The sequence below is a fragment of the Mercenaria mercenaria genome, chromosome 16 (assembly GCF_021730395.1).
Source record: "Mercenaria mercenaria strain notata chromosome 16, MADL_Memer_1, whole genome shotgun sequence".
NCBI classification, from domain to species: Eukaryota; Metazoa; Mollusca; class Bivalvia; order Venerida; family Veneridae; genus Mercenaria; species Mercenaria mercenaria.
Genome location: NC_069376.1, coordinates 40,078,942 through 40,096,687, shown reverse-complemented (window position 1 = coordinate 40,096,687; position 17,746 = coordinate 40,078,942). Strand labels below are relative to the sequence as shown.

The 17,746-nt window shown below is 36.1% G+C and overlaps 1 protein-coding gene across 1 annotated transcript; it reads right to left on the bottom strand.

Annotated features, from left to right (window-relative positions):
- Window positions 1–1,840: 1,840 nt before the first annotated feature.
- Window positions 1,841–13,871, bottom strand: LOC128549644 (C-type lectin domain family 10 member A-like). The gene is made up of 6 exons (XM_053526781.1): window positions 13,749–13,871; window positions 11,116–11,210; window positions 10,540–10,633; window positions 9,035–9,121; window positions 8,467–8,587; window positions 1,841–1,964 (listed from the first exon to the last, which is right to left on the bottom strand). The coding sequence occupies exons 1-6, from the start codon at window positions 13,798–13,800 to the stop codon at window positions 1,931–1,933; spliced, it is 483 nt and encodes a 160-aa protein (XP_053382756.1). The 5' UTR covers window positions 13,801–13,871; the 3' UTR covers window positions 1,841–1,930.
- Between the last annotated feature and the right edge of the window lie 3,875 nt (window positions 13,872–17,746).

Here is a 17,746-nt window from a genome sequence, read left to right as displayed (position 1 = left end):
CATGGGATTGAAAAAAATACATATTCGTTCTGTACAAGGTTTGTTTATTAGGAATAGCATGCGCAATAGTGCAAAATCATTGGACATATCTTTATACCACAGTCATATAGACTGAAGAATTGCCCTTGTCAGACCATCCAGTTGCAAGTTTGAACACAGTTCAAAATAGTTACATAAAATAGCATGGCTAAGGAGTCTAATGCATATAAAAATATTGCTCTGAATTTACCGAATGCAGAAATCTGTGACTGACCAATCAGAGATACATGTTCTTTTGGTAAAACATGACTTCAGCCGTAAACTTAAACAAATTTATTTTAAATCACCATTAGGCTACGAACAACAAAAATGCAATGTTTATTTGAAATATTAAACTGACTTAATACTGCTTGACTCTTAATTCAAAGACTGAAAACTGATCCGGGCGTGTAGTAAGATATAATGTCCAAGTGATTTCGCAACGCTTTGCCCTGTGATAAAAAGTATGAATTCCTAAATGTTAACAACTTATTTCCAGCCGAGCTCACGGCAGGCGTCATATTTACCTCCCCAACATCAAGTATAGGCCGATGGAAACTATGGAAACAAATCACCCAGCACTGAACACTAGTCGGGATATAAGCCGCGACCGGGAATCGAACCAGGACCGCTGGCGTTGTAGTCCAACCTGCTAAACACTGCGCCACTGACTCCCTATTGTTCATTTCTGATCAAATATCTTAAAATATTATCTGACGTAAAATATTATAATAATTTCAAAGTTTGATATTAGGGAATATTTATACATCGTATTTTGACATACGATTCAATTTGGCTATTTACCTTTTTGGTTAGAATCAGTAAAAGTGTACATTTGTCATTTTAAAAATAGGCCCAGTTTTCTTTTCGTGGAAAATGAAAACAACCGTGTTTGTTCGCAGTTTTATCGTATCAACATAGTAGCCGAATGTCTCAGAAGTGTAAACTATAAAAGTACAATAGTATTATCATACATGTGTTCAAAAAGTAAAATATTACATCTGGCAATAGTTTTCTAATTTGGTACCTGTCAGTAACCATTGCCTAAGACCTAATTTTGAGACCAATGTCCTTAAATGAAGTTTCTTAGACTTGTTAACATTAGCAGAGTATAAAAATTCTTGATAAAGTTTAACCTTACAAAATATAAACAAAAATTGTTTGTTAAGTCATTTTTCGTAACCATATCAATTTATGAGTTGTATGCAAAAAGAGAGTAGCCTTTCTGTATTTCATATTTGTGTTTAAATACAATACCTTCTGGTACAGTAACGTGTATAAGGGATTTATCTGGCGGGGTTTTTAGTTATCCTTTCATAAGAACGATTTAAAATACTTAATTGCTACTTTGAATACAAATACAGCAGCCACTTAAATAATAATATGTAAAACTTTTACAAATCTTTGTAACTATTTTTACTTTTCCTTGATTTTGAAGTATTTTGTAATCAATGAGAAGGTGTCCTTTTGTTTAGTTTCAATCCAATATATATAGTTGCTGCTAAAATTCCAGGTGACAGATAAACGCAAAACCAAATTTTCTAAGTCGTGAAAGTGGCCATAATTTGAATCAAGTTCAACCAAGAGTTATCTGACTTGTTAATTGATGACTGGGAAGCGTCGCGTGAAGTTTTAATACAAAACATAGAGTTTTAATGAGGCACAGCTTGATATTTCAACGCAAAACTTTATCTGGATTTTCAAAGTGGACCCTAATTTGCATCAAGTTCTACAAAGACTAGGAAGCTTTGTGTGAAGTTTCAATCATATACATGCAATAGTTATAATGCTGTAATATGGAGGGGTATAGGTTTAACTCTGGTTATGTAATACATTTACCATTAATTTTATTTCCATAACAAATTATCTAATCTATAAAAGAGATAAAGACAATGTGTACACAAATGAAAATTCATCCAACGACTTCTGTTTCCACTTGCATTCCTCTGAAAAATGAAAATAATCATTGTGTGATTATTCACGTAAAAACTTTGTCGATGAATTTTTCGATAATATTACATTTTTGAGATTCGGTAACTACGACGTTTCTGTATTAGATAATGAACATTAAAATATACTTAAAAGACAAAAGGTATCAACTCACTAATAATTGATTCAAGTGGTAGCTAAGGTCTTCTTGCATGATATTTTATGCTACACATTCTTGAAATCCAAGAGACCAAGACATTTACTTCTATATCCGAAATTCGACATAGATCTACCGCTGTAACTTTATGTTTATATATTTCAGTGACAGAGGTAGTACATATAAGGTAGTGAAAACACACTCGACAATTTTCGTGTAATTACGTATCATCGTATGTTATTTCGGCATCATTCGACCATAACAGAAAATTGCTTTAATTTCCATAACAACGGAAGAATGCCGAAATCGCGTACGCAGAATACGCACATGGACGGTCCCAAACTGAAGAGGATCCATGCTCAAAAATAATTACAAGATACAATACATATCGCGTATCCGTAGCCCTGACCAACCTATAAATCAGGCAAGTCTATTTTATAAGTACAATAACACTGTTGACCCATTTAAACGAGGAGTAATATGTCGATTGTCATCACGGGTCAACTACTGAGATTAATCCCTGTTGTTTTCTGTTTCATAGTGTTATCAATCTTTAAAAAGTTGGGATATCTTTCTAACGGCGATTGTTTGAACACTGATCTTTATGCCATAGCATCATTATGTATTCTGTAATAGGGCAAACATAGGTAAAATGCGAGAATCTCACATGACGTATGTACAAAAGCGTAACCAACCATGCACCATGACTTCAGACATGACCCAGATCGGATAGATATGCAACATCTATATATAAGGGTCCTCTAAGGGAATGCATTTGGGCATTGTCCGGTTTGCGGATATTCCAGCCTCTGATCCCACTATTTCCAACATCAAAGGGCTACCACCCTCCCTACAAACTCCATCAAAAGAATCGCAAGAAGAATCCAAAATGACAGTTTGTTCAGTTAATACCAAGTGCTCTCTTTCAGATATGGTGATATCGGGTTACAGTAAAGCCAAGAAACAGCATTATTTTCGGAAAATCGACATTCATAATATTATATTCCAGTAAACAGAGTCCTTTTGTTATAACACTCATCTGCGCTGTGACCTCCACGTCTTTGAAAACTTGTATCGTGGTTTGTTAGTCTTTGAAAAATTGTATCGTGGTTTGTTAGTGTCGTCTGCTCTTGCTTTTCCAAACGCTTCAATATGTCAGCTAGTTCATTGAACTTCCCACTGAGATAGGCTTTGTGACAGAGCAAGTTTACAAACTGACAGTACATGTATATTGGTCATGGTCCCTCTTCTTGTCACAATGATAAAAGTAGGAAAACTGTTTACCCATTTTTGACTTTTTTCACTCATTTTCAGATACCAGTATGATAATAAGTAAAAGCTACAATGGCAAAAACATTTTTAAAATATTCTGATCCAAACTGAGTGTAGTTTTGATAGAATCTTCTCAACCTTGTATAGATCTCGAGACCACAGTAATTTGGGCCAAACTCGCTTTCATTTTGAAACACTTAATCTTGTGTTCAGCCTGTTCATATAATTCTTATGTATATACAGGTCCTGTTATGTTTTAAGCTCAAGCGGAAGCTTTTCAAGCGCTTTAATTATAGGTTACTAGCTTTGTACGAGTTCTGCAGCGGAGAAATTGCGCGTCTGTAGGAGTGCAATATATCATTTCCGCTAAAGAACGAGTGCATAACTAATAACCTTTTTAGGCTGTACAGTAGTAAATAAATTTGCTATTATTATTATTATTATCATTAAACCAGATTTTTATAGCGCCCTTTTCATGATAAATTTCACGTTCAAAGGCGCTTTACATAGTTCAAATGCAGCCACACAGGGCGCATAATTCATCCTCTACTAGTACAGACACAGAGCGATCTGACCAGAGGGACAGAGTGAGACAAAGCCCTCACGACAGAGATCAGAAATCAGACACAGACTTGTCCGGCTAACTTAGCCTAGCTCGTTGCGAATAGACAGCCTGGTTCTTTAACGTGCCCAGTGTATAGTACTGATACACGCAAGGATTGCCTGGGTTCCTGACCAGTACACCTCTAGTTGGGTGGGAAACACTGAAAAGCATTTCTGAAAATTCCCGAATAGCTGCCGGGGATCGAACCCCCGACCTCAGGACTGGAAGGCCAGTGTGCAAGCCACTGAGCTATCCGTCCACCTTATCTGTTCTATATAAAATTAAGAATCTTCTGAGAGCGGTAACACATAGCTAGGCCCATTACAATTACTAGCATTATGTTCTTAATTGACATAAAAACCACCAAAGACACCAAGAAAAGTAGGGGTCATGTATTATGGCTTCTAACAGAGATTTTTTGTCTGGCAGGTCAACACTGGAATATCTTTCAAACTGACAGAGAAAATGTGGATATGAACACATGAGTAATAAGGTTTGTTCACATTTCTGTAAATGCAAAAATATACTTGAAAATGCAACCAAAATGTCAAGTATAAATGAAATAAAAACGGGAACTGGCTTAACTGTGAAAAATTGAGGATTTTTTCTTTCTGTCATTAGCAACACTGAATTAGGTGGACGGATAGCTCAGTGGTTTGCACACTGTCCTTCCAATCCTGAGGTCGGGGGTTCGATCCCCGGCAGCTATTCGGGAATTTTCAGAAACGCTTTTCAGTGTTTCCCACCCAACTAGAGGTTTACTGGTCAGGAACCCAGGCCATCCTTGCGTGTATCAGTGCTGTACACTGGGCACGTTAAAGAACCAGGCTGTCTATATTCGCAACGAGCTAGGCTAAGTTAGCCGGACAAGCCTGTATCTGATTTTTGATCTCTCTGTCGTGGGGGCTTTGTCTCACTCTGCCCCTCTGGTCAGATCGCTCTGTGTCTGTACTAGTAGTGTGGCTGCATTTAAAGTATGTAAAGCGCCTTTGAACGTGAAATTGATCATGAAAAGGGCGCTATATAAATCTGGTATAATAATAATAATAATAATAATGATAATAATTAATGCAATGCCACGCACTGAAATGGCGTCACACACCCGATGTGAAATACAGACGTCAGTATGGAAAATATTCTGGTTCTATTGTATCCAAACGGAGGATGAAACGAGTGTGTGATAATATGATAATATGAGATAAGTTTTATTTATAAACTTTAGAACACGGAAAGCAAATATATAGAGGATATTTTCTTTTTATTTTATGCTCAATTACGTTGAGAAATGCATTTTGCAACTGTTTTAATCTCCGCGCGGAAAACAGACGCGCGTAAACAGACATGACGTCAGACGTGATGTGACGTTATAAAGACGCATGCGACATAAAGTTCCATTTTGTTTTATACTTTGCTGCATAACGGTATGAAATTCTCTTTAAGTAAAATAATTTGAATCGAGAAATATATTATAAAGAACAAAGTGCGACTATAATTTTCATCCTGTTTTAAGTAAATAATTTAAAATTCATACACAATGTATGAGGGGGCGGACCTCATATCTCTCACAGTGTGAAAATATAGATTTCATATTTTCACAGTGTGAGCGATGAGATATGAAAATATTTAACTGATAGATAGAGGATATTTGTTTGTTTTCAGTGAATATGGAATATATCTCACTGAGAAGTGAGAAAATTTCAAATATTTTCACGAACGCGTAGCGCGAGTGAAAATGTGAAAATTTTCTCACTTCGAGGTGAGATATATTCCATATTCACGAAAAACAAACAATTTTTTTTTATTTTATGCTCAATTACGTCGAGAAATGCATTTTGTAACTGTTTTAATCTCAGCGCGGGAAACAGACGCGTGTAAACAGACATGACGTCAGACGTGCTGTGACGTTATTAAGACGCATGCAACATAAAGTTCCATTTTGTTTTATATTTCGCTGCATAACGGTATGAAATTCTCTTTAAGGACGTATGCTAAAATTTGGTGCGAAAATTTTCCCAATAACAGAATTTCTTCAAACTTTGGATATTGAAGGACAATCATCTAAGAAACAAAAAAATGCAATAAAAATCATAGGTCACCGATATCAAAAAAGAGTTATCTGCCCTTGAAAACGGCATTTCCCCCAAAAATGACGTTTTCAAGGGCAGATAACTCTTTTTCGAATCCGGTGACCTATGATTTTTATTGCATTTTTTTTGTTTCTTAGATGATTGTCCTTCAATATCCAAAGTTTAAAGAAATTCTGTTATTGGGAAAATTTTCGCCCATCTCATATACAGGGAATTCTAGCATACGCCTTTAAGTAAAATAATTTGAATCGAGAAATATATTATAAAGAACAAAGTGCGACTATAATTTTCATCCTGTTTTAAGCAAATAATTTTAAATTCATACACAATGTATGAGGGGGCGGAGCTCATATCTCTCACAGTGTGAAAATATAGATTTCATATTTTCACAGTGTGAGCGATGAGATTATAAGATTCTTTCACTGGTTATAGGTGCAGATGGGTATTTTCGGCCTCGAGGGTAACTGTTTAGGCGGTAACGAGGTTCCTACCGAGTTACCGCCTAAACAGTTACCCGAGAGCCGGATATTCCCATCTGCACCTATAACCAGTGACAGAATCTTTTTCTTGCATACCGATATCAAGATATAATAATAAAAATAAGATCAGTTGAACGGCTTTCTTTTTAGAACTATTTCTTGTAGCAGCGTATTTAAACAAATCGCGGGAAATCAACGTCCGTAAACAGGAAAGACGTCATGACGTTTCAAAGACAAATAACAATGTTTAGTTCCGGTTTTGTTTTATCAGTTCCAGCGTAACTTTATGAATTTTTGATAAAATAACGTGTTTTGAATCGAGAAATATACTATCAGGAACAAAGAGGAACTGTCAAGGTATTGGATTTTTATTCCGTTTTTTCAAAATCAAATATAAATAACTACATAAATCTTCTACATATATGTAGTTCGTAATACGTCATTTAAAGCACGAGAGACATCTTACATCCCGGGGTGTAAGATGGATTTTTCTTGCATACCAGACGGGGATTTCCGGTATTTTTACCGGTGCTGGAAAAATCCATCTTACACCCCGGGGTGTAAGATGACTCTCGTGCTTTAAATGACGTATTACGAACTACATATATGTAGAAAATTTATGTAGTTATTTATATTTTATTTCGAAAAACGGAATAAAAATCCAATACCTTGACAGTTCCTCTTTGTTCCTGATAGTATATTTCTCGATTCAAAACACGTTATTTTATCAAAAATTCATACCGTTACGCTGGAACTGATAAAACAAAACCGGAACTGAACATTGTTATTTGTTTTTGAAACGTAATGACGTCTTTCGTGTTTACGGACGTTGATTTCCCGCGCTTTGTTTAAATACGCTGCTATAAGAAATAGTTCTAAAAAGAAAGCCGTTCGACGGATTTTATTTTTATTATTATATCTTTATATCAGTATGCAAGAAAAAGATTCTGTCACTGGTAACAGGTGCAGTTGGGAATATCCGGCTCTCGGGTAACTGTTTAGGCGGTAACTCGGTAGGAACCTCGTTACCGCCTAAACAGTTACCCTCGAGGCCGGAAATTCCCATCTGCACCTGTAACCAGTGAAAAATCTTATATTCCAGCACCGGTAAAAATACCGGAAATCCCGTCTGGTATGCAAGAAGTGAAAATATTTAACTGATAGAATACAGTATTTCATTAGTTAGCATAAAATAAAATACAGTATTTCATTAGTTTGCATAAAATAAAATACAGTATTTCATTAGTTAGCATAAAATAAAATACTGTATTTCATTAGTTAGCATAAAATAAATGATATTATTACATGAGTACCTATAAATAGTAACAAATTTGTGCTGAAAATTCTCCCATTATCGCATTGCGTCATGCATTATCACATTATCATAATAAGCCCCGGGGCCATTATCGATAATAATAACATTATCGATAATAATATAACGCGTTAGCGCGGGAAATTAACGTCCGTAAACAGAAATGACGTCATGGCGTTTCATGGAGGTAAAACAGCGAATATTTCCGTTCTATTTTATCATCTTGAGCGTAACATCGTGTATTCTTCGTGAAATAACGTATTTTTATCCCTAAATTATGCAATAAGCAAGAAAGTACAACTATCCAGGTTTTTGATTTTATACAGTAAATAGTCTCTTATACAAATAATAATTATAGAAACTGAAAAGCTGAAATTTATTGTGCCAGAAGATACAGGTACCCATAAAATGACACAAAAAAAAGCAATTTCTTACTATATTATAGGTAAACATGTAATAAACAGGTAAATACATGGGAGAGCGATGCCGTTGAGTGATAATGGCCCTGGAAGAAGATAATAGCCCTCGGGCTATTATCACCTTGCCAGGGCCATTATCACTCGAAGGCATCGCTCTCCCATTTATTAACCTATACTTTATATACATACCGAAGTTCACACAGAGGATAAAAGTTATCAAGACATTTCACATCTCCCCAATCAAAGTCGAGATAGTAAACATATATCGCACAGTCTTCGGGATAAGCATCTGGTTGTCCAGGATGCCAGTCTAAAATCGACAGAAGTATAGCTCATAGAGGCAATCCATCAATATGTGACAGAGATTTCTATCAATGAAAAAGCAAGTTGTCTCATTTACATGTTAATTGTATAATTCAAATGAGCCGTGCCATGAGAAAATCAACATAGTGGCTTTGCGACCAGCATGGATCCAGACCAGCCTGCGCATCCGCGCAGTCTGGTCAGGATCCATGCTGTTCGCTAACAGTTTCTCCAATGGCAATAGACTTTGAAAGCGAACAGCATGGATCCTGACCAGACTGCGCGGACGTGCAGGCTGGTCTGGATCCATGCTGGTCGCAAACCCACTATGTTGGTTTTCTCATGGCGTGGCTCAAATATCAAATTCAAATGGTGTAAAACATATATGCACCAAAAAAACACAGACTTTAAAATTAACATTATGATAATTTTTAACCGTGTGCAATAAACATACCTGTAAAATTCGCTGTCTGATCATTATCAAACCATTTCCACGTGCCTTCAATCAATTCATCTGTCAATCCAAGCCACCAGTGCTTACCTTTTTAATTTAATGCAATATATGTTATTTATGTCGTTATAGATATATGATGTAGGCCTATATAACATCATATATTCGGTGGCAGAAGTCCAAGACTTCCAAAAATCCAAAAAGCAACAATCGCCTTTGACTGCCGCATAGCTATCTTCGTCAGTATAAATGTTAAAGGGAAAAAGTACTTGACTGTCAAAAAAATAAAAATAAATAAAAACTGACATTATCGGTAATATCTGTTCTAAGGCTAGATATTTTGGATGCCAAAATCTTTATTGTAGAATTAAGATCGACGGCAGAAGTCTTTGACTTCCAAATCTCTGACAAATTCCTAGACAGTCTTTGTCTGCTCAAGGACTTACTTATAACCTCAGATCCCCTTTGTTTAGTTCTGCCTGTTTTTTTTCTCATTTATGGTAAGCCCTTCATCGCAACTCGACCATACGCAGCTTTAAATGAAATTGCACACTGTATTATTGAAGGTTCCATATACAAAGCAGTATGAGCACATCTGCGGATGTCTCTAACTTTTTGGTACAATTGTTGAGTTCTGCTCAACCCGGAGCTAGAGGACATGGACAATAACTAGTATAGGCATTTCCACTAGCGTCCATGAACAAGCTCAATCAAACCGAACTTGAAACATTTCCATTTTTATCGTGTTAAACGTCCTATGGAGTTTTTACTTTTTCTATTTAAAAGAACGTTTTATTTTCAGTTACAATTACATTTCAAACGGCAAGAAGTATTCGACTGTCAAAAGTCTATCAGTGTCAGTGGTATATGTATGAAGTTGAAAGACGACATTTACCTTTTCTTTTTCAGAGGTAAATGTTTAACGGCAAATGGTTTTGCCAAAACATTTTACTTAATCAATAATGCATTTCTTTTATTCTGTGTCATTTTTACTCATGTAGTGACGCAGTCTATAACGCCCCCGTTACTCTGTCCTAGGCGCTAACGTTGCTATATTACGGAAGAAACACATAAATGTAAAGCAAATATGAAATCGTAGGGGTTTATGAAGTGTTGATTTACATGTAGTTTATACTAATTTATTTTAGCTCGACTGTGATGAAAGCTTAAAGTTATTCGCGGAAAAATCAGTACTGGTGTCATATGAGCATGATCGTGACCCCAGTGGGGCTTGAACCCACAACAACCGGGTTGAGAGGCAGACACTTTAACCACTAGACCACCGCTGCCCTTATGACTTGTTGATCTAAAAGAGACATTAAGTAAGCATGTAAACTGAGTCAAAAGATGCGATCGTAATGTTAATACAAGGACTGACGTTAGAATTTGCACCGAAGTTACTATCATGACACTCCTGTATGATAAAAATAACTTATACATGTTTTGATAACATTTTGACAGGTTACAATGTGAGCACTGCCTAAAAGCGCATCAACCTGTTTACTTACTTTTGAAATCCCGGAGTCGGTCTTTGATGAAATCATTTTCGAGTTTACTCTCAACATGAATAAGATGGCTGTTATGGTGCTGTCTACAGAATTGCTAGCAAATAATAAAATACCCACATTAATAACAGTAATATAATACTATGACATCAGAAATATTCGTGGGGAACTTATTTTCGTGGATTTTGTGACTGTGTTGATCCAAGAAATTAAATTCCAACAAAAATATGTAATTCCCATTCATTTTATCTCGGAAACTTGATATCCGCGGATTCATGTCCGCCAAAAAATAGCAGTTTTGTGTGAAAAAAAAATGTGATTGTATGCCTACGAAATTAAATAATATGAATACTTTATTTAACGTCAGAATAAAACCAAATATAATGGGTGTCTCCAAAAATGACATGTTTACATGCAAGATATTATGATTTTCATAGAAGCACTGCATAATTCTCATTTGCATTTTGATAAAACAAGAACCGCGTGTAATAGCCCGAAAGATATTGAATTGTAAGCAATATTTGATGTTAAAGCCAATGCATGTCATTAGATTTATTCACTAAACGATGTTATTTTTACCTCCGCTTCCGTGAAATGGACCGCAGAATGTCCGAAGAAGTAGCACGATCCTTCAAAAGCAAGCCATCCATCGTAACATGTCGTGCTTGTCAATCCTGGAAATATTTTCAAACAAACTGGAGTCTAATATATGAAATATTAAAGAAATCGGTTTACAAATAAAGCAACAATTAATGATGGCCCTATCTCTTATTCCATCCATGTATCATTATTCTATTGTTTTACTATCATTATTCCAACGTTTTATCGCCAGCACCGCGTCGTTTTATCGCCATTATTCCATAGCTTTAGTGCCATTTACTCGTCGTTTCATTACCACTATTCCATAATTTTAGCGCCATTTACCCGTCGTTTATCGTCATTATTCCAACGTTTTAGCGCCATTTGCCCATCGTTTTATCGCCATTATTCTATTGTTCTAGCGCCATTTGCCCATCGTTTTATCGCCATTATTCTATTGTTTTAGCGCCATTTGCCCATCGTTTCATCGCCATTATTCTATAGTTTTTCTTGCTATTAACATGTCGTTTTATCGCCATTTTTCACAATGTACACTAAACCAGTTTCTACAATATGCAAGAAACATGGACTAAATCACCATTTTTACGCCGACGATGGGCAGCTTTATTTATCTTTCAAACCAACAAATCCAGTCTCTTAGAAGGATGCTTTAGGCTGTGTTGAAAACTGTCTCGTAGAAATGTATCTTGTATGAACAGCAACATGTTGAAAATTATGGTGGCTGATTTCTGCCATTTCGCGTTTTCGCCCCGCGACCCCACCGAGCAAAAACACGAGAATTTACAAGTTAAAATGGCGGGGGCGCGGGGCGAAAACACGCTATTTAGCGGGGGCGCAGAGCGAAAACACGATAATTAGCGGGGTCGCGGGGCGAGAGTTAGTAAGTGGGATGTCAGGGGCGCGTGGCGAAAACACGATAATTAGCTCTGCTTAAACGCCGAGTTTTCGCACCGCACCCCCGACATTCCAGTTCCTTAATCTCGACCCTCGACCCCGCTAATTATCGTGTTTTCGCTTCGCGCCCCTACTAAATAGCGAGTTTTCGCCCCGCGACCCCGCCGAGCGAAAACACAAAATTAACAAGATAAAATGGAGGGGGCGCCAGGCGAAAACTCGCTATTTAGCGGGGGCGCGAAGCGAAAACACGATAATTAGCGGGGGCGCGGGGCGAGATTTAGTAACTGGATGTCGGGGCGCGGTGCGAAAACTCGACGTTTAAGCAGCACTATTTATCGTGTTTTCGTCTCGCGCCCCCGACATACCAGTTACTAAATCTCGCCCCGCGACCCCGCTAAACAGCGAGTTTTCGCTCCGCGCTCACGCTATATAGCGAGTTTTCGCCCCGCGCCCCCGCCATTTTAATTTGTTAATTCTCGTCTTTTCGCTCGGCGGGGTCGCGGGGCGAAAACGCGAAATGGCAGAAATCAGCCACCATAGTAAATCAATATTGCCGATAAAACTGAAGTGATTGTATTTATCTCTCAAAGAAACGAAAAACACATTGAATCGGTTACTGTGAAAATTGGAGAAGAGAACATTAAACCATCTAAATGTGTAAGGAATCTTGGTGCTTTTCTAGATTCCAAAATGAGCATGGAAAAACATATTAACTCAGTTTGTAGATCAGGATACGGACAGCTACGTCATAAAGGCCACATCAGGAAATATCTAAATACAGATGCTACAAAACCGCTAGTAAATTCCCTCGTCACTTCACGCCTTGAGTATTGCAATGCGCTCTTGTATGGTGTTTCGAAGGCCTTGCTGAATAGACTTCAAAATCTTCAGAACACTGCAGCTCGAATCATAACGAGAATATCGCGTTATGGTCACATTACACCGGTATTAAAAGAACTGCATTGGATACTCGTTACTCACAGAGTGGACTTTAAGATTCTAGTTCACACATACAAAGCATTGCATGACCAATCACCGATCTATGTTAAAGACTTGCTAGAACCCTATCGGCCAGCAAGAAATTTGAGATCCAAGAACAACTCAAAACAATTGGTTGTTCCAAAAAGCAAAACTGTGAGGTACGGTGATCGTAGTTTTCAGCTGCACCGAAGTTATGGAATGCTCTTCCGGCTACCATTAGACACGCTAAAAGTTTTGATGCTTTCAAAATATTATTGAAAACACACTTTTTCTTCAAGGTCTATTGAAACTAACTTTGCACTGGAAAACAAGCTGTTATATGACTTTGCAATGGAAACTATTTACTGTTGTTTATTGTTCTTTAAAATATCTAGTACAATCAAAATGTAGAGTAAAACCTGATTCAGGCTAAATACCTTTTATTATTGATATATTTTTTGCGTTGTATTGTGTGTCCATATCATTCTGTGATACTTGTATAAGGTTTATACAGCGCTTTCGAACGTTTATTTTATAGATGAAAAGAGCGCTATTATAATCTGGTAAATAATAATAATAATAACATTCCACTGTTTTAGCATCATTATCCATCGTTTTATCGCCCTTATTCCATTATTTGACACCATTATTTAATAGTAGATCATCAATGCTCTGACATATGATGTATATACAAAGGAACTATTAAATATGATAATATACTGATTTAAGATTTTAAGTTTGTAAAGTAAGCATACCTTCTGTTTCAGCAAACAATCCTATGGAAAGAAAAGACAAAATAAACAGCATGCTAATAGATCCCTTAGTCTACGACCACAAGCCTATAACTATTGCACAAACATGTCTTATCAGTTTAATCATGTTCATCTTCACATACTTTCGTATTATCTCTCAAGCTGATTTGCCAAAGTTTGGAAACTTATCTCATTTTTTCTGATACCAAATTGATGTTGTAAAATTAGTTAACTTTGCATAAAGTTGATATAGATTATCACAGGTCAATGACGTTCAGGTATAGTAATGGAAAACCTGCAGCAAATCTATGGAGCGCCTCTTATTATACCCACTAAATCAGGCATGCAGTCAAAAGTTCATATTTTACTCATGTTAGAAGAAATGCTCGTGCATCATTATGCCAGTAGTATTTAAACTTGCTTGAAAGAAGGAACCGACCGACAGACCTGGGATAATAGTGCTTTTTTAATTGAACCTTTAAAAGTTAAAATAATGACATTATGCAAATGTTGTACCTAAAATATACTGAAAAAATACACCAGATTGTACAATTCAATGTAAGTTTGCCGAAAACATACGTAGATTTCTAGAGTCATGTCCCCTTTACACGATTTTGAATCGATTCCCACTCCCAAAGTCAAACCATGGATCAATCCCTCGAAACTTCTCGGTAAATTACCTAATGTTGTACAACATAATGAATTTATATACAATCGGTATTTTTCACACAAAAAAGAGAAAACTACAGCCAAGCTTAGGTCATGTGTCAGTTTATGGTTATAATGTCTGCACACTGTCGCCATGGAGAAAATACATTTATAGGGAACCGATTCTGCCGATTTTCGTCGCAAAACATGCGATATGCCAAATGAGATATATACTATCGAATTAAAAAATGTGTACTTCCGGCACGTGCACAGAGCGTCTAACTTCGGATTTTTTTTGAAGAATACGCTTTTTCCTTGTGCCTATTAAGCGTACACAAAACTTGTCTGAACCGCAACGTCGTGCACATCGGTACAAATATGGTTATATGGTACATATACACGTAGTACGCACTTGTAAATAAAAGCATCTAGTGAGCATAGTTCATATAAATAAATATAACTTTCCGGACGGTTCGCATATCCAAGCAATGGAAATTATCTGTAATACAATACAATATGGACAGTGTTGTTTTTTTTTTATTCCAAATGATAGGGAATCGTTCCAAAAATCGACAAAATTCGGGATCGATCGCACACTGTCGCCATGGAGTAAAACAAATGATCCCCACTACAGTAGTGTGTCTTGACAGTTTCGGCTTATCCAACCTATTGCAGTATTCCACTTACCAATACAATATATGGAAAATGCAATTAAACCTGTAGGCGATCCATTTCTTTTTTAAGTTGTTCCCTAGGAGTTACAAAGTAAAGAGAGAAAATCGTTTCTTAGTCACAAACTCAATTGCTCTGCACAAAAGTTATATACATCGTAGTTTACTAGCATGTAAATAATACATGTCAATACTTAAAATGACTTACACGGTATAGAGTTATATCTTATTCCTATGTAAATGATTTCCATGCTGTTCTGGTTATGCATAAATTAAACATTTTATCTGGGACATACATCACAGATGTTCTGTTCTTCGGGCCACATTGGTGGGGATTAAACCGGTTTGCATTTTGTGACGGATTTCAGAGCCATATCAAAATCATTAATTTTGTGAGTGTAAAATGTAAGATATTTTTGTTCAATCCTGTTCTGGAGGCAATAAACTGTTACTGATTATGGTATAGGTCACACTTGCTGATTTGTCTTTTATTCTAACACGATCCGATTCATTTTCCTATTAAACAAAGAAGACTGGAGACAGTGATTTATTAAACAACAATTCACTGGTCTGACGTCACAACTATTACGTCATAGCGTCAAGCGGCATAACGGCGCGCTGGAAAAGAACCCGATTGAAAACGGGCAAATATTTAATGCATGCCGACAAGGTGTACTTTAAAGTCCTTGATAACGTGTTAGAATCGAAATAATATATCTCATTTAGTGATTTGCTCTTGAATAAATCACTGTTTGTCGTTCAGATGCGTAGCTTTATATCACTCGGGCTACGCCCTCGTGATATAATTCCTTCGCATCTGAACTCCAAACAGTGATTTATTCAGCGACAAATCACCGATGAGATATATTATTTCTTAATTAAAACATGTTAGGCCTAAAAAGTGTTTGTTTCCGGTAACATGCCAAAAAATTATGGTAAGTAGGTCGGTATTTTTTTAAATATTTTTTTTATTAAGTGGGATTTTCCAGAAATTATTTTTGTGTCAAAAACTGAACACAAATAAGGGGGTTATGCCTTTTGAGAAAAATAAAGAATTTATTATTATTATTATCAGTAAGTTGATTTCTAACACCACTGACAATGTTTAAAGCATATTTTTTGGTTAAAGTTGAAAAGAAATCTCTAAGGCCAAAAAAACATTTACTGTATGGTCGGGCCAAAAATTTAGGATAGGTCAGGATACCGGAAACAAATATTTTTTAGGCCTTATGGTTGTATTGATGGTATTTGGTGTTATCAAATATGTCACTATAATTATACAATTTCTTATCTTACTTGTTGCATATATCATGAAACATTATGGCTAATTTATTCGTTTAAACGATTTTTCGCATTACACGTAACACTGTGATGTTATACTCCCATTCGACATGAAGTATACCTTTTTCATGCTTGATTATATAACAATGAAATGCACATATTTTTCCAGATGTTTTTTTACAATATTCAGAAAGCAGTAAAATAAAAATTTAGACGTTTTCGACTGTCATATTTTTTCTTTAAAAAATTAATTTCAATTTGTGCACACTTCAAACAAGTATTCACGAGATTAATTATTAGTGAAGTTGACAAGATAATAATTTTAAAATTTCTTTATTTTATAAGTTGATAGTTGTAGCATAAACCAGCTTAAAACATGATTTTCTTTCCAAAAGATTTTTAACATAAATTACTAAATAATTTTCTTATTTTTAAACATAGAAGCGCCCCCAAATTAGATACAATTTTTAATAGAAGTTTGACAATAAAATACGCTGTTTCCCTTTCTAAGTTATTGATACAGGTATAAGGTTGGCTGACTTTCCAATAAACAATGGCCCCTGTTTATTACAGCAAGTCATTAGCCCCCAGCTGTGTTAATGGTGGCCCAAATCCCTTGACCCGCTGGAAAGATCTCACATGAAGAATTCAACGCCCCGAGTGAGGCTCAGTCAGTGGCATTAAAATGGCTGGTAGCTAGTACTAGTTTCATTCTTCCCGATCAGTTCCTTTGGTATAGTACATAGAAAAATAAAGATGTACAAACTGACGGATATACGGGCCTGCGTGACAGAAAAATTTATATTTCACACTTTATCATGTAGACTTTCAGGCTTCCAACTTCATCTTAATCTCCGAGTCAGTCTTTTAGATAATGCCGATAAAATTGAAGTCATATGGCGACTTCCCAGCATTATTCGTATAGTGTGAAACCAGGTGCACATGTGTGAACAAGGACATTTGTAGTACTATCAACCTTCTGCAAGCAGAGTGAATATCTGAAGATCCTGGATTAGTGTGTGGCTTTAAGATTAACGGACGGTAAAGTATATTAACAAGATGCAACATTTATGCATAAGTTCGCTCGACAAGTAACCACTGTAATAATTTAGAATCAGTCACAACTTTGCAAATAACTGGTGGGGATAATTGTGACACCAACAGTTGTCGAATATTTTCTTTTCGACCTGCAATTAGATTGTTGGAGAGTTGGATTCCTTTGTAGTTAATATTTTTGATCAAGTGAGATAGCTGATAACGAAATAGAATATTTCTTTAACTCAGAACTTCGTAGTGCCTTCTTTCTTTTATTGGTTTGGAGGGGTGGAAGTCAACTGCTGATCGGGCAAAAACAATATTCTCAAAAGTTAATACAAAATAAATACTAAAAGTTCAGTCAAA

What these genes read in the sequence shown, in the direction of transcription:
- LOC128549644 (XM_053526781.1), bottom strand. Translation starts at nt 13,800, where the DNA reads ATGCTGTTTATTTTGTCTTTTCTTTCCATAGGATTGTTTGCTGAAACA. An exon ending in TCCATTTCACGGAAGCGGAG is followed by an intron (nt 10,634 to 11,115) that starts GTAAAAATAACA and finishes ATTATTTGCTAG; the next exon opens with CAATTCTGTAGACAGCACCA. An exon ending in TCAGACAGCGAATTTTACAG is followed by an intron (nt 8,588 to 9,034) that starts GTATGTTTATTG and finishes TGTCGATTTTAG; the next exon opens with ACTGGCATCCTGGACAACCA.